The 15,628-nt window shown below is 42.5% G+C and overlaps 1 protein-coding gene across 4 annotated transcripts in view; it reads left to right on the top strand.

The window, feature by feature from the left end:
- Positions 1-15,628, top strand: part of Hsd17b2 (hydroxysteroid 17-beta dehydrogenase 2) — a 103,917-nt gene that overhangs the window by 63,491 nt on the left and 24,798 nt on the right. For all 4 annotated transcript variants that reach the window (XM_074055582.1, XM_074055581.1, XM_074055584.1 and 1 more), the window contains one exon: positions 7,720-7,905. In XM_074055582.1, the coding sequence (XP_073911683.1) occupies positions 7,720-7,905 (186 nt within the window). The remainder of the gene's footprint in view (positions 1-7,719; positions 7,906-15,628) is intronic.

Below are 15,628 nucleotides of genomic sequence, written 5' to 3'. Positions count from 1 at the left end.
AGATAGCATAGATAAATGGGACCTCTTAAAACTAAAAAGCTTCTGTTCATCAAAAGAAATGGTCTCTAAACTGAAAAGAACACCCACAGAGTGGGAGAAAATATTTGCCAACTACACATCAGACAAAGGACTGATAACCAGAATATTTAGGGAACTCAAAAAACTAAATTCTCCCAAAACTAATGAACCAATAAAGAAATGGGCAAGTGAACTAAACAAAACTTTCTCAAAAGAAGAAATTCTTTTTTATTGTTTTATTATTCATGTGTGCGTACAAGGCTTGGGTCATTTCTTCCCCCGCCCCCACCCCCTCCCTTACCACCCACTCCGCCCCCTCCCTCTCCCCCCCACCCCCTCAATACTCAGCAGAAACTATTTTGCCCTTATTTCTAATTTTGTTGTAGAGAGAGTATAAGCAGCAATAGGAAGGACCAAGGGTTTTTGCTGGTTGAGATAAGGATAGCTATACAGGGAGTTGACTCACATTAATTTCCTGGGCGTGTGTGTTACCTTCTAGGTTGATTCTTTTTGATCTCACCTTTTCTCTAGTTCCTGGTCCCCTTTTCCTGTTGGCCTCAGTTGCTTTTAAGGTATCTGCTTTAGCTTCTCTGTGTTAAGGGCAACAAATGCTAGCTAATTTTTAGGTGTCTTATCTATCCTCACCCCTCCCTTGTGTGCTCTCGCTTTTATCATGTGCTCAAAGTCCAATCCCCTTGTTGTGTTTGCCCTTGATCTGATGTCCACATATGAGGGAGAACATATGATTTTTTGTCTTCAAAAGAAGAAATTCAAATGGCCAAAAAACACATGAAAAAATGCTCACCATTTTTTCACCATAAAGAAAATGCAAATTAAAACCACACTAAGATTCCACCTCACCCCTGTTAGAATAGCCATCATTAGCAACACCACTAACAACAGGTGTTGGCGAGGATGCGGGGAAAAAGGAACCCTCTTACACTATTGGTGGGAATGTAAACTAGTATAACCACTCTGGAAAAAAATTTGGAGGCTACTTAAAAATCTAAACATTGATCTACCATTTGATCCAGCAATACCACTCTTGGGGATATACCCAAAAGACTGTGACACAGGTTACTCCAGAGGCACCTGCACACCCATGTTTATTGCGGCACTATTCACAATAGCCAAGTTATGGAAACAGCCAAGATGCCCCACTACTGACGAATGGATTAAGAAAATGTGGTATCTATACACAATGGAATTTTATACAGCCACGAAGAAGAATGAAATGTTATCATTCACTGGTAAATGGATGGAATTGGAGAACATCATTCTGAGTGAGGTTAGCCTGGCCCAAAAGAGCAAAAATTGTATGTTCTCCCTCATATGTGGACATTAGATCAAGGGCAAACGTAACAAGGGGATTGGACTTTGAGCACATGATGAAAGTGAGAGCAAACAAGGGAGGGGTGAGGATAGGTAAGACACCTAAAAAATTAGCTAGCATTTCTTGCCCTGAACGCAGAGAAACTAAAGCAGATACCTTAAAAGCAACTGAGGCCAATAGGAAAAGGGGACCAGGAACTAGAGAAAAGGTTAGATCAAAAAAAGAATTAACCTAGACACACATGCACAGGAAATCTGTGAGTCAACTCCCTGTATAGCTGTCCTTATCTCAACCAGCAAAAACTCTTGCTCCTTCCTATTATTGTTAATACTCTCTCTTCAACAAAATTAGAGATAAGGGCAAAATAGTTTCTGCCAGGTAGTGAGGGGTTGAGGGGGTAAGGCAGGGAGCGGGAGTGGGGCTAAGGGAGGGGGTAGTGGATGGAGGGAGAAATGACCCAAACATTGTATGCACATATGAATAAAATAAAAATAAAAAAAGTATATATAGTTATCATAAAATGCAAAAAAAGTAAATCTGTCTTAACCCTCCTATCAGTGCAGCAGTACTCCCTGTGCTCAGTTGCCTCTTGCCTTTCTGTGTTTTGATAAACTTTTGTTGTCTTGACAAATTTGTGGATTAACCTGTAGCACCAAAAATTCCTGACAGTTATCTCGACAAAACAAAAACCATTTTTAAGACAGTTTTTGTAAATGTTATTAAGAATATTTTTAAGATAGTCTTGTTGTTATGAGCTTAGAGAATTGAGTTTTAGTATAACATCAGTACATTAAATTTTGACCTTATAAAACCTTTAATGTAACTGGATTTTAGTCAACTCAATTACTTACATAAGCGTTTATAAGCTCTATCCTTTTATGATAACTTATTTTGTATCTCCTGGGAGAGCTTGTCTTCATCTTTTTAATTTAAAAGTATTTTTATCCTTTTATTTTAAAAACCACATATTTAATATCATATATATGATATTAATGTGATATTATGAACTCAGAACCTTATATTTGTATGGAAAAAACCAGAAAGAAAGCAACCTTAAAATTATTTTTTGTAAAAAAACAATTTATAGAAAGCCGATTTGTTAATAGACCCATGTATTGTAAGAGAGAATTAAATCCCAGATTTTATTTATGACAGAATGTAACAGGCTAAGGTCATTTTTAACTACCCAAATTTTAAGATTTCTGTTGCAGATTGTAGTCTCCCTTTTTTCCCCACTCTGGTCTTAGCCAGAGTGTTAACCTCTGAATGCCTGCATCCTGGTGAGACCTGATTGAAATAAGTTTGAAAACCTGTTTTCTTAAAAATAGCAGTAGAACAGAGTAATACTTTTTTTACATTTACTTTATAATAAGAACCATCCTCAAGATGTTTACATATTTAAATGTAAAAAGCTTAAGCAGTTTGTAGCGCAGATCTTTAGAACAAACACCCTGGTTTTTTTGTTACTTTGAATCAATCACATTAACCTCATAACAGCAGTTTAAGAACCATTTTGAAGATGCTTACACACACACACATAAAAGTTTTATAAATTAAGTATGTCAGGAAAAATGTCAACTTAAGCGTGCATAAGATGAGCTGGAATTCCAAGAGCAAATTAAATTTTGCCCAGTGCTTTAAACAAATTTACATACACACACGCACACAATTAAAGTATACTCTCAAAAAAGAAAAAAAGTTTAAATTATAGCCAGAGGGCTATCCAGTGGAGTGGTGGATGATGCATCTGTTCTCTTGGGAGTCTCCCTCCTTTAGAACTGAATTTTTTGTTATCCATCCCTTAACCTCAGTTGTGACTATTTCCCAGGAAAAGCTCACCCCCCCCAACTCTTGAAGATTTCTTACACATATTCACCCTGCTCTCTTAACCTGAGAGACCCTGTTTTACCCCAAATAGGGCTATTAGGGGGTCTCTGGGAGGTGATCAGTGTCCCCTTCTGCCTCCTGAGGCAGGTCTGAACCCAGGTTCTTACCAGTCTGATGAGTGGTGCTCCCGTCCCCTCACTGGTTCCTGTGCCTCACTGGGGTCCATCCAAGGCCTTCACCCTGACTCAGTAGGAAGATGAATCCCTCCTCTTGATCAAGCTGTCTGTTGGTGCCTGGTGGGATCTTCTCCCAGTGGTCCGGGGGATGCACCCCAGCAACAAGGGAGATGACAAATCACCATTTCTGCAATCCCAGATGAGCCCCCAAGAAATGTCATGGGAATCTTAAGCTGAGATACGGGACATTGAGGCAGTTTAGCAGGAAGCAACATTTTATTGTGCCATCTCAGACTCAGCGGACTTGTGTCCAAAGGCTGAGCCCCGAGAACAAAGAGGCCTCACCTTATATTTCCTTGCAAGCAGGTTACAGAAGCAAAAAGCAACGCTCAACTCACATATGGCTGTATGTGACTTCATTGGCTATTTCATTTCCCCAGTGCTATGTGACCTTCATGTTTTAATTCTTTAAGTTTTATCTCTCTACTTTGTCATCCCTTCTCCCTGTTTTATCAGAACATAGTCTGTCCATTTGTTTTCTGTCCCTCCTCCCTGCTACACTAGAAGTGTGGGTCATTGCTGGCCTTCATCAGATTCTGCCTGGATACCCCATTGGCAACCTGTCTTCCTTTCCTGTTACTTTCCAAATGAGGAGTGATCTTCATAATGAGTACATCTTACAATGCCATCCATCTCCTAAGAATCCTGTAGCATACAGAACCTCTATGGGTTGAGTTGATCCCATGAGCTAGGCCTTGGGACAGTGATTTTGCTTTGTCAGTGGCTATTGGTTTCCTGTCTGCCAGCAAACACAATCAGAGCACCTCAACAAGGAGTAAAGGCCACTGCCAAAACTTTAATGTGTGCTACAACTTAGAAAACTGGAGTGTTTCCAGAACAGAATGGTTCCCACCTCTTCCAGCGTCCTCTTACTGAATTTCCCTTTCACCTCCACTCCCTCTACCTAAGACTATTGCTTTGTCAAACAAAGTCTCTATGGCACATTCTGTGCCCGCAGGATGCTGGGCTCACACATGACATCTTTGTGTGACCTTCCTGGTAACTCAGGTTTGTTATTCACTTCCTCTTCCAGACACTCCTTCATTATGCTTTGCTCAAACCTGTATTGCCACACTGTTGTAAATACCTGTTCATCTCCCACTCCTTATCACCAGGTTCCTTGAGAACAAGTCCATGTATATTGTCAAGATTCTTTCAGACACACCAACACAACCTAAACTAATTCAAAATTGCTAAAGCAAAAAGGCAATGTATTTTCTTGTACAATTGAAAAGACTTGTTGACTTTAAGCATGGTTGGATCCAGGCACTTAAGCAACTTTCATTGCTTGAACATTAGTCTGTTCTTTGCTCATTTTCTTCTGTGTGGGTTTCATTTGGGGGACTTATGTGGATGTCTCAGGTACTTCCTGATTCCATCCTCTTTGCAGCTGATGTTCCCAGCAAAAGGAAATGATAACACAGCCTTGTTTTATAGTTGAAGGAGTAATTATTGTATAGAGAGCCCTTAGAACAGTCTCTCACATGAGGATCAGTAAAGGCGTCCATTTCCATTCATTCAATATCTAAGACAGCAAAGTCATAAATGAGAAAAGAACAGGAAAAACAAGTTGTTGGTTACTAGTAATTAAATTTTCAGCAAGTGTAGCAGTGTGCAGTGATGTTTTAGAAAGATAGTTTTCCTGGCCCGGTCTTTTGATACCAAAGTGTTGGGCTTGTCCTTCTTATGAGTCTGAGATTATAGTGTCTTATTCAAGGAGACATTCAATGCTTGTGAGGCCCAGAAGGGCTGCACTGACAATCTGAAGTGAACACATTGTAGGTTCTAGGTATGGAAACCCCAGGGCAGTGTCCAGGCATAAAGAGACATGGTGAGCATGGTTTCCAGTGTCAATCCCCTGCTGTTTTGAAGCTTGCATCCTGGAGGGGAGCCCTCCTCAGGGAAGGGATGGCCAGTACTCTTGTCTACTCTCCTGGGTCTCCCTAACTTCAGTCTCCCTAGTCAAAGAGAAACTGGAGCAGTGGAACATGGTTTCACCAGAAGAGCCATTTGGGACCCACAGATCTCAGCTCCTACAGGAGGGCCAGCAACTGTGCTGTGTTCCTATACAGCACATTATTGAATTAGTGTTAACATATTGTTAATTATTAACTAATATTTATTATTAAACTGTCATTAAGCTCTATGGATGCAATGGGCTTATTGGCTAGTTTATAATTCTATAGCAGGTTAACACGTACCAAAACACAATTAGCTAGAAGCAATACGTTCTGTTCCACAGCACAGTGTAACACAATAGTTCACAGTGACCAGTTGTATATTTCATGAAGGTCTGGAAGAGAGGTGCTCCAAACATAAAGAAATGACAAAGAATGTTATCTAAGTCTGCCACCTATGTGGCCTATGAGCTAAAAATGATTTTCTTTTTTGCATTAAAAAATTAAATCAGCAAGGAATATTTTTTGACACATGAAAATTATATGGCATTTAAAAGTCAACATCCATAAATAGAATTTCACTAGAGCACAGCCATTCCTGTTCACTGACATATGGTCTGTAGTGGTGCTTGCTCATGCTGTGATGGCAGAATTGAGGTCACCAGGTCTGCAAGGCTAAATATTTATAGTTTGGCCTTTTACAGAAACAGTTTGATGACCTCTGCTCTAAGACATTCTCAGGCTGTATGTTGGCTGGTCCAAGCATGTATCAGGCAGAGTGGACTGAAGCCATCACTTGCTATTACAAGGAAGTTCTTTCCACCCACCAACTTCCTAGCAGCTGCTGAGCTCTTACTGTGTGCTGGGCATCATATCATTTAATGTTCACAATCATTACTGAGTGTTACCATCAGACCATGAACTTGGATGTGCAGATATATCCTTGTATTGTGTGTAACTAAATTTCTTTTCAGAGCCATCTTTCTGCATGTGGCAGAAATGATTTCAGCCATTTTGAACCTGATCTCACACCCCTGGGATAGCCTTTACATTCCTGGAGATGGGACATTTGGTCTTTGATGGTCAATGCTTCATGCTGGTCCTTGCTGGTGGGGTCCAGTGTTGGGTCCAGTCTCATTCAGGTTGGCTGCTGTCACTTCCCCATTGCCTCAAAAAGGAGGTGGTGCTGTCCTTTCTAGCCTGAGACTCACTTAGTTCCTAGCCCATGGTTCTGATCCATAGGCATCCCTCGGGATCACAGAAGCTGAGCTCAACAACCTTCTGATTGGTAATTTTTGATCCTGCATGCCTGAGGTGGGAGATCACAAATGTGCATTTCTAACAAATGTCCATGCTGATGCTGCTGGCTGGGGACCATGCCTTGAGAACCCTGTCCCATGCCATGCAGGGGCTCCAGGAACTCAGAGGGGCTCTTCAAGTCTGTGTAGCTAAGCACCTCTATGTCCTATCACCTCTGCTTCTCTTAGGTCACTCGCCTCTGCTCCAGATCATCTCCCCCTGCAAAAAAAATCCAAGTGGAGTTTTGTATTCCTTCTTTCCTATCATTGAGAGAGTGGTTCCCAAACTTGATTGCAACCTTGGAGCATTTAAAAACTACTCAAGTCTGGGTCCTCTCTTTCCCACCCCAGAGTTTCTGACCTAGTAGGCTGGGATGTGGCCTGGGCATCAGGGTTTTCCAAAGTGTCATGAGTAAGATGCAGTGAGGGTTGAAAACCACTGCTATGGGTAGTGGTTCTCCAAGGATGGTCAAGCATCACTTGGGAAACTGTCAGAGAAGCAGATTCTCAGACAGACACTGCCCACCTCAGAATCTCTAAAGGCAGTCCATCTGAACAAGCCCTCTAGGGATTCTGATTCTCAACAGGGTGTAGTCTGGCTGGGGCAGGGATTGAGGCTCAAAGGGTATGGTGTGGAGTCCCCCAGTCACCCCAGCTGTTGGTAATGCCCTTCTTGTTTTCCTGTTTCCCTGGACTAGGGAATCTTTTCCAGTTTACACTGTCTTTACACACTCCTTTGAGAGGGAAACAGGAGAAAGTCTTTTGAAACACTGAACCCAGGCAAGGACTATTAATTAACTTTTACTTGCTGTACTACTTCTTGCTATGTATGGCAATTATCCAGCTTCCTAAATGTAGGAAAGAGTTCTAGGCAAAAGAAAGAAAATCCCCCAATAAACCATCACTTAAGATTTTCACAAATTCATTCTCCACACAATGCCCCGTAACAGGGAATTTTAGGTATTCATGAACAGTGAGGTCGGAGAGTTTGTGATCTGCCTAGATCCTAAATCTCAAAGGGGTATGTGTGATTCCACAGTTTGGAGTGTTCAAATCCCCCATACTCTACAGTATTACTCATCCTCATAGCTATTCCTTTCTGTCTCTAGGACTGTGGGCTGTGGTCAACAATGCTGGGATCATCCATTTCCCAATAGATGGGGAGCTCATTCCCATGGATGACTACAAAAAATGCATGGCAGTAAACTTCTTTGGTGCTGTGGAAGTCACAAAGGCATTTTTGCCTCTGCTTCGGAAATCCAAGGGGAGGCTGGTAACTATCAGCAGTATGGGAGGTGAGTCAGCATTGTCACACATGGTCATGGTGTACCTGTCACAAGATTGGGTTGCTGCATTCTTTGTGGACTGGACAAGAAAGCAAGGCACGCAAAGGTAGGGCTGTATCAGGATTAGTCAGCTTGAAAGTCTGCCATTGACCTTGCAGCAATAAGACCTTTCTCTCCTTTCAAATCCTTGCATTCACAAATATTATCTGCCTTCTAAACTCATGTATTAATTACTTCTAGAATTCTTAAGTACTTTCATACTGTGACTGCTGACAGGTAACCTTCCCAAATTTCAGCAGGTAAGCTCACGTTACAGGTAATGCCAGCATCGCAGGAAACCTTTTCAGCCCTTTCTGACTCCAGCTTTCTGCTGTTCCCTGTAAGCTGAGTTGGTAAACACCTTCCCTCTGTCTTCACTGTGGGAGCCCCAGGGCCTTAGTGCAGTTGGAATGGGATGTGACATTTTCTGCTTCAAAAAACAACTTGTGTCAATAATTTAGCAATCTCCCTTTCCATAGCAATGTCTATACATGACATGTGACACCCTGTCTTCTAGGACAGACTTGTCTGCACTGAGACTTCAGAGCCTTCTTCAGCTTTGGGGAACATTCCGGGGCTGTCTTTTGGGTCTCTGCACGGGGAGGGAAGTCAGAGAGAGTTCTGGACTGGAGGTGCCTTCAAGGAAACAAACAACACTCTTTGCTGGTAGATCAGTTGGTTCTAAGGAAGAGTTTTTAAAATAAAGGGTCTGATAGATGTTTGTTTTGGTTTCTTCTTGTCTTAGTTTGGTTGGCTTTGTGCATATGTGTGTGTGTTTGTGTGTGCATGTATGTCTTTTGTAATGTGAACAATGGCTCTAAAATAATTTCTTTTAAGGAGGTTTCTTGTATTTCTTAGACAATCATTGCTGTCCATCACTTTCCCTTTCCTGGCTTTCACTCAGTTACTTCTTTGAAGCTAACTGCTATTGTGTCTTTGATTAGCATCATTGGTTGGCTTGGGAGAGGGGGAGGGCAACAAGAAGGGATGGAAGGAGGGACGAAGAGAGACACACAGAAAGGTTTGTCTAGGATGGAAACGGACATTGAGTATTATCTTCTAACTTATACAAGAACACTAACATATTTCTAATTTCATGGTACTTTGCAGAAGCAAATGTATCCTAAGGAAACCTACTTGCAATATTTCACCCTTGTCTTTATTTTAAACTTGGCCTTTCCACTTTGGACTGCTAAGGAAACCTCACTTCTTACTTTCCTAGTTCAGTCTGGTGTTTCTGGCAAAGTCTCACATGCTCCTTGTCACACTCATCAACAAACATTTATCAAAATGATTGATCACGCTCTTCTTCTTGGCCATCAGTGAAGATGCTTTTCTCTTGTTCTTGGCTTTGAGCAGCTCATTCATTTCTAAGATTTTACTTCAGTTATCTCTAACATGCAGAGTATGTGCTGTAGGCTCAGTGTCTGGCATGTAGTGGTAGCTCAAATAATAAAAGAAGAAATACAGATGTGTGAATGAGTGACAAATGAAAAGTGCATGAATGGATGGGTGAATGAAGAGCTTCCAACATAGAAGAGATCATTTTGTATGTTTTCAACTTGGCCTCTAGTGTTCTCTCCAGGTCAGAACTTCTCAGTCTGTTTTCCCATGAATGGAAATTTTGGTGTTAAAATAAATCACACCTCTCACTTCCATTCTCACCCCCCGATTGTACAACTTCTTTACCCCCAGCCTTACATTCCACTGTGTTAGGATCAGCGCTAACTCAACGTATCTAAACCAAACTTGCTGTGGTCATTCAAAGCTTGTTCTCCTGACTACTCTTGGCTGTTCTGGCCTTTCACATTTCAGAGCTTTGAGCCCTTGTTTTTGTTCCTCCCTGTGCCTCCCCCAAAGTGTATGGAGTCTTCCTTCACCTCCAACTTTGAATCTGTATGTCCCAGAGGAACTCTAGAAATAAATGCACTTGTAGGATGCAGAAACCACCCAAGACATATTGTAAAGTTGTGAGAACAGTAGCAGGAAATCAGAAGAGATGGAGGCATATGTACCCGGGAGGGCAGGGAGTTTGTAAGAAGACAGAAACACAGTTCTTAAATAATGATCACAGTTTCCCTATCTGTTGGTTTGTTAGGGCTGCCAGAAGAAAATGCTAGCACAGACATTTCTCTTTTTGCAGTTCTGGAGGCTGGAAGTCCAAGTTCAAGGTGTTAGCAGGGTTGGTTTCTCCCAAGGTTTTTCTTGTTGACATGCAGATGGCCCTCTTCTCAACATACCCTTACATGTGGTCATCCCTCTTTCGATGTCTTACATGGCTGGTATCTCTTCTTCTTCTTAGAAGGATGCCAGTAACACTGAGTTAGGGCTCAATTTAACCTTAATCACCTCTATAAATCCTCAAGACACTGAGCATTAGGGGTTCAACATATGAACTTTTCTGAGGGAAGGGACATGATTCAGTCCATCACACTGTCATTGATGAGGAACAAAGGAATTCAGCAGGGAACACAGTGAGGGACTCCCTAGCAGTTTCTGGAAAATTTTGTGAAATAATAGGAGAAAAATTGAGCAGAAATAAAGAAAAAAAAATCCAACAACTATTTTCTAACACAAGGATTAGAACTGCCAAGGAACCTGGAGAAGGCTATATATAACCAACACGTACACTGAAATTACCCCTCAGTGTGATGCCAACTTGAGGATGTATCTCTTGGCAAAGGTGATGTAATAGTGGTTTTGGAAAACATGCTGATCTGAGAGTTCATCACTGCTAGTTTTTTTGTTTTGATGCCAGGGTACCGTGGGAGAGACAGGCAGTCTCTAATACCTGTTCTCCCAAAGGCGCCCTGGCTGCCCTCCCCCATTGGTTGCTTTGAGTCTGGCATCTCTGTCACCTTCATGGAACTTTGTACCAGCCAGGAGAAGTTGAGCTGGAAGGAATAACTCCACTCCAATTTTTTTTGTGGCTACAAAGCAGCAAATATCCCCCCAAAGAAACGATCACAAGCTGCTATGCATAGGCAGGACAAAAATCTTCCAAAGACATCCTAATCTTAATCCCCGGGATCTGTGAATGTGTGACATTGTGTTGCAAATGGGAGAGTGCAGACGTGAAGGTTTTTGAGATGGGGAAATTATCCTGGATTATGTAGCTGGATCTGATGCAATCACAAGGCTTCTTATGTGAGGAAGGCAGGAGAGTTAGAGTCAGAGAGACTAGAAGATGTTACCCTGCTGGCTTTGAAAATGGAAGAAGCAGCCATGAGCCAAGGAATGTAGGCAGCTTCAGGAAGATAGAAAAGCCAAGGGAACTAATTTTTCCCTAGAGCCTCTAGAAGGAATCTGCCCTACCAACACCTCATGTTAGCCCAATGGGACTTTTGACCTCCACAAGTGTAAAATAATAAATTCATGTTGTTCAGGCCTCTAAGTTGGCAGTGTTACAGCAACAGTAGGAAGCTAATACGCCTGGTTTGACCTGGATAGCATATCAAATAATTCTCGCTGGCCTGTCCCAGCATCTTTACAAGTAAGATAGGATACATTTACTCTCCTCTATATCCACTCCCTCCTCTTCTCCCCTCACCCTGCACCCTCCCCCAAAAGCTCTGTTGGGACTTCTGGTGAGCTTTCTCATGAGTTCTGTTCTCTGACCTAACTGGGGGCGACTGGAGATGCAGAAAGGACAAACGATAGAAGACAGACATGCATAATGCTGGGGCCAGGTGTGCTGGGTGCTCAGATGGAGACACACAACAGCCTCATTGCTTCTTTTCTCTATTATAGCCTCGTTGCTTCTTTTCTCTACTATTCTCTTCATTTATGTTGCTTCTTTTCTTCTCTATTCTTTAAGGCCTTACTTCTAAAGTCTTTCTTTAAAACCTTGCTTCTTTTCTATTCTTCATAGTCTCTTTCCTTAGACTCGCACTGTCCCATGTTTTCCTTAATATCTCTTAAAGTATGGGCCCTCAGACTTGCACTGTCCCATGTTCCCTCTTAAAGTCTTGGCCCTCACACTTGCAGACAAACAAGAGCAACTGCATCTAGAAACTGTATTAGCATAACTCTTAATGTCTCGGACCTTAGACTTGCACTGTCCCATGTTTCCTCTAATCTCTAGCATAACTCAGCAGCCCACCAATCAATCCTCCATCAAAAAACTTCATGTCCTCCTTCAGTGAGTCTTTTATATATAGTGGTAAACAAGGAGGTGGAGCAGCAGTTCTTGGGGAGGGGCGTGACATTGTAACAAGAGACACCTGCATTCCTACTTCTCTGAACCTAAACAACTTAGGAAAAGCAGCTGTTCTGCATTTTGCTTCTCACTCTCTTCTGCAGCTGGGGCCATGCCAAACTCAGCCTGTAAATCATTGAGCAAAACTGTGCTTATGACAAGTTCTCTTGGGCTTTTCATAATCCGCTCCCCACAGGGACTGATACTCCTTTCCAATATCCAACCAACAATGACTGTTAATCAATGCTCACTCTGCCGTAGGCTGGCCAAGCGCTCTTGGAAAAGTGGTTTTAACTTCCAGCTAGATGCTCTTCTCAGCAGGAAATCAGCTCTTGGTTCAATGATAAATGGATGTTTTGTAATTCCAGTTTAGCTTTCTCTATAGGTCAATCTTTATCTAGGATTTATATTACATCCCATGTTCTAATTACCTGTTCCAAACACTTTCTTTTTCCACAAATTTGAAGTTCATTCCACTTGGGTGTGGTGGTATATGCCTGTAAACTCCAGCAACTTGAGAAGTGAAGATCAGGAGGATCTTGGTTTTGAGGCCAGCCTGGGCAAAAAGTTAGCAAGACCACATCTCAGTGAACAAGCTGAACATAGTGGTGCATGCCTGTATCCCAGCTACGTGGGAGGACTAGATAGGAGGATTGTAGTCTTGAGACTTGCCCTGGCAAAAGCAAGAAATCTTATCTGAAAAATAACTAAAGTAAAAAAGGGAGGCTGGGGGTTATAAGAACTACCCCTTGCCACCATTCTGCAGCCTGAGTCACAGCTGGTCTCATCCCTTGCAGAACAAAGCCCCACTGTCCCTTATCTCCTGCCACCTCTCTTTGCCTGTCTCTAGCCCTTGCTTTCTACCAAATGCTACTTAAGGCCAGACCCGCCAAGAGAAGCTGCTGTGCCATTTTTCTTCTCGGCCAGCCAGCCTGCTTATTAAACTTTGGATATGAGATACCTCTCGTGAGCCTCCTTTGTGTGCAGTGTGTGGTGTTTCTCTAACATTTTGGTGCCATGATTTGGATCAGGTGAGCTTCCGGCATCGATCTTACTCTCCCAATAAGTAAATTCAGGCCTTCCCGATATACGCTGCACTCCCAAGCCTACTTTGGCCACAAGGCAGACATCCCCTATATAGGGGGGGCCTGGTGGCCTTCCAAAGCCACATAGGTGGGAACTGCCTTCCTTAAGCCTGGATAAACTTGCTGGGATCTGAGCTGCAAGTCCTTCTTGCTCTGGGGAGCTCATGTTCACTCCTTGTAGGCTGAGACCAAGCCCAGGATTTATTCAGCAATAGGAGAGTGGAAGTTTCATGTTGCTAAGAGTATTCCAGTACCAGTCAATGGGAGCAATCTAGAGACACAGGTGATCGCTAATCCCTCAAGCGTGTGTCATGCCTCCAGGCTCTGCTTCCCCTCCCTTACCTAAGATGTCAGGACACCTTTTCTCCTTCCTCCATGGTCTCACCGCATGTCCTTTGTCTCTGTCTGCCTTCCCCTCCCTGGGCTTACTGGGACCCTGCCTCCCATGAAGAATTTGTAACATGGTACCTTATGACTTAAATTATTCCAACTAGTTTGCTAGGCTTATCAATCTAAAGTAACTTTAAATCAGCTGCTTTACAAAAGCACCTACAAAAAACTGCAGCTGCCACGCTCACGCTGTAACTCCACCCCCACAAGGGGAGGAGGGAAGGCAAACAGGCGCACCTGTGCACAGGATGCCGGCTTCTGGACACAGCAAAAGCACCTGCCATAGTTAAGAAAATCCATAGAGAAGACCCAGCACATCCTGGGCCACCAGCCACACGTGGCAATGGCTGTGGCCTGCCACCACTTCCCCTAGAATAAATGCGCACAGAGTACACAGGATCAGACCTAGGCATTCAGGGTCATTTGTCCCAGGTGTGTGTGGAGGGAGTGGCACCTTGTACAAGTCCTGCTCTTAGCCCCACCTCACACCTCGGGACATCAGACCCAGCTCTTGTAAGCCAGTTGTTAACTCAAGGTTATAGTCCCAGAAATACCACATTACTGTGGTCTCTAAACTTCTCATTTAAAATTTTCTGTACTCTCGGCCTCAACATAAATTTTTCCCTCCAAATATTAATACTAGTTGTCCCATATGGTACTGTTATTGTCCTGAGATGCCCTCTGAATGCCCTTCTCTAACTTTACAGGTGATTATTCCTTTGTTAAAAAGTAACGTTTATTAAAGAGGCTGCCTGCTGTTAGCTAAAAGGTAGGATCCTAACATTTTGTTCTTTCTAGATGGGATCTGCACCTTCCAGTCCTCTGGCTTGTAGATGTTAAAAGCTTTGTACTGAGGCCTGGCCTCAGTATGCCTTGGGTGACCAAGAGAAGTGGCCTTTACAGGGTTCCTTAAATTACAATACCATACTCCAATTAGACCTTTTCTATAAAAGGGGAAAAAGTAAACTGAGGTCCCCATAAAAATTTTCTTTCATCTCAGATTGGTTCCACAATTGCTACTTAGATACTCAAATACTGGCCATTCTTTGTAAGGCACAGGATAAACATGGAGAGGAGGATCAGAAAAGCCCCTCATCAGTGACAAGGCCCAGCCCTACTGCTCCACCCTCTGCCCTACCTTCTAAGCCACCCCAATATCCAAAACGTCCTAATGGGTGCTTCCCCTTCAACAGATAATGGTAGGGAGAGGGTCAATCTATGTCCCCTTCCAGCTATCAGATCTAAGAAAAATTTAAAAACATCTAGATAGGTATACTGATGCCCAAATACATTGAAGCCTTTATCTCTGTGATCCAAACCTTTCAATTAACATGAAAAGATATTATGGTTCTACTAGACCAGACTCTTGTCTCATTAAAAATGCAATGGGTTCTGGCCCAGGCCATTCAGGTGAAAAATGATTACCATTTACAATAAGCCCCAATACTAGTGGCACCTAGGAATGAGAAAATAAATACACCTACTTACAGGGCACAGACAGTCCCCTTAATTGATCCACACTAAAAGGGACTAATGATATAACAGTAGAGTACCACTTTGTAGGCATAAAGCCCTGAGTTCTAATCCAACACAGCCAAAGACAAAAAAAAATATTTGGGGCTGAGGAAGTAGCTCAATGGGAAAAAGTGTCTACCCAACATGTGCAAAGACCTGGGTTCAATTCCCCAACATTACTAAATAATAATAATAATAATAATAATAAAGATAACTGGCATTAATGTCACTTCAGCCATGTCATAGTAGGAGAAAGTAGTTTAACCTAGATCAGATCCCTCATTCTCCAAATGAGGAAACTGAGGCCCAGAACAATTCAGAGACTTGCTCTCCAGTGTGTCAGGTGTCAATGTAAAATAACAACTGTGCTTTACAGCAATGCCCTAAAAGAAAATCCCCTTACCTTTCTACAACATCTTAAGGATGCTATCAGAAAACATACCACGATGGATCCAGAGTCACAGGTGAGAGAAGTTCTCCTCAAAGATAAATTTCTAACAGTCAG

Source organism: Castor canadensis, chromosome 15 (assembly GCF_047511655.1).
Source record: "Castor canadensis chromosome 15, mCasCan1.hap1v2, whole genome shotgun sequence".
Classification (NCBI taxonomy): Eukaryota; Metazoa; Chordata; class Mammalia; order Rodentia; family Castoridae; genus Castor; species Castor canadensis.
Note: the sequence above shows the minus strand (reverse complement) of the source record. Positions and strands in the feature narration are given on the sequence as shown.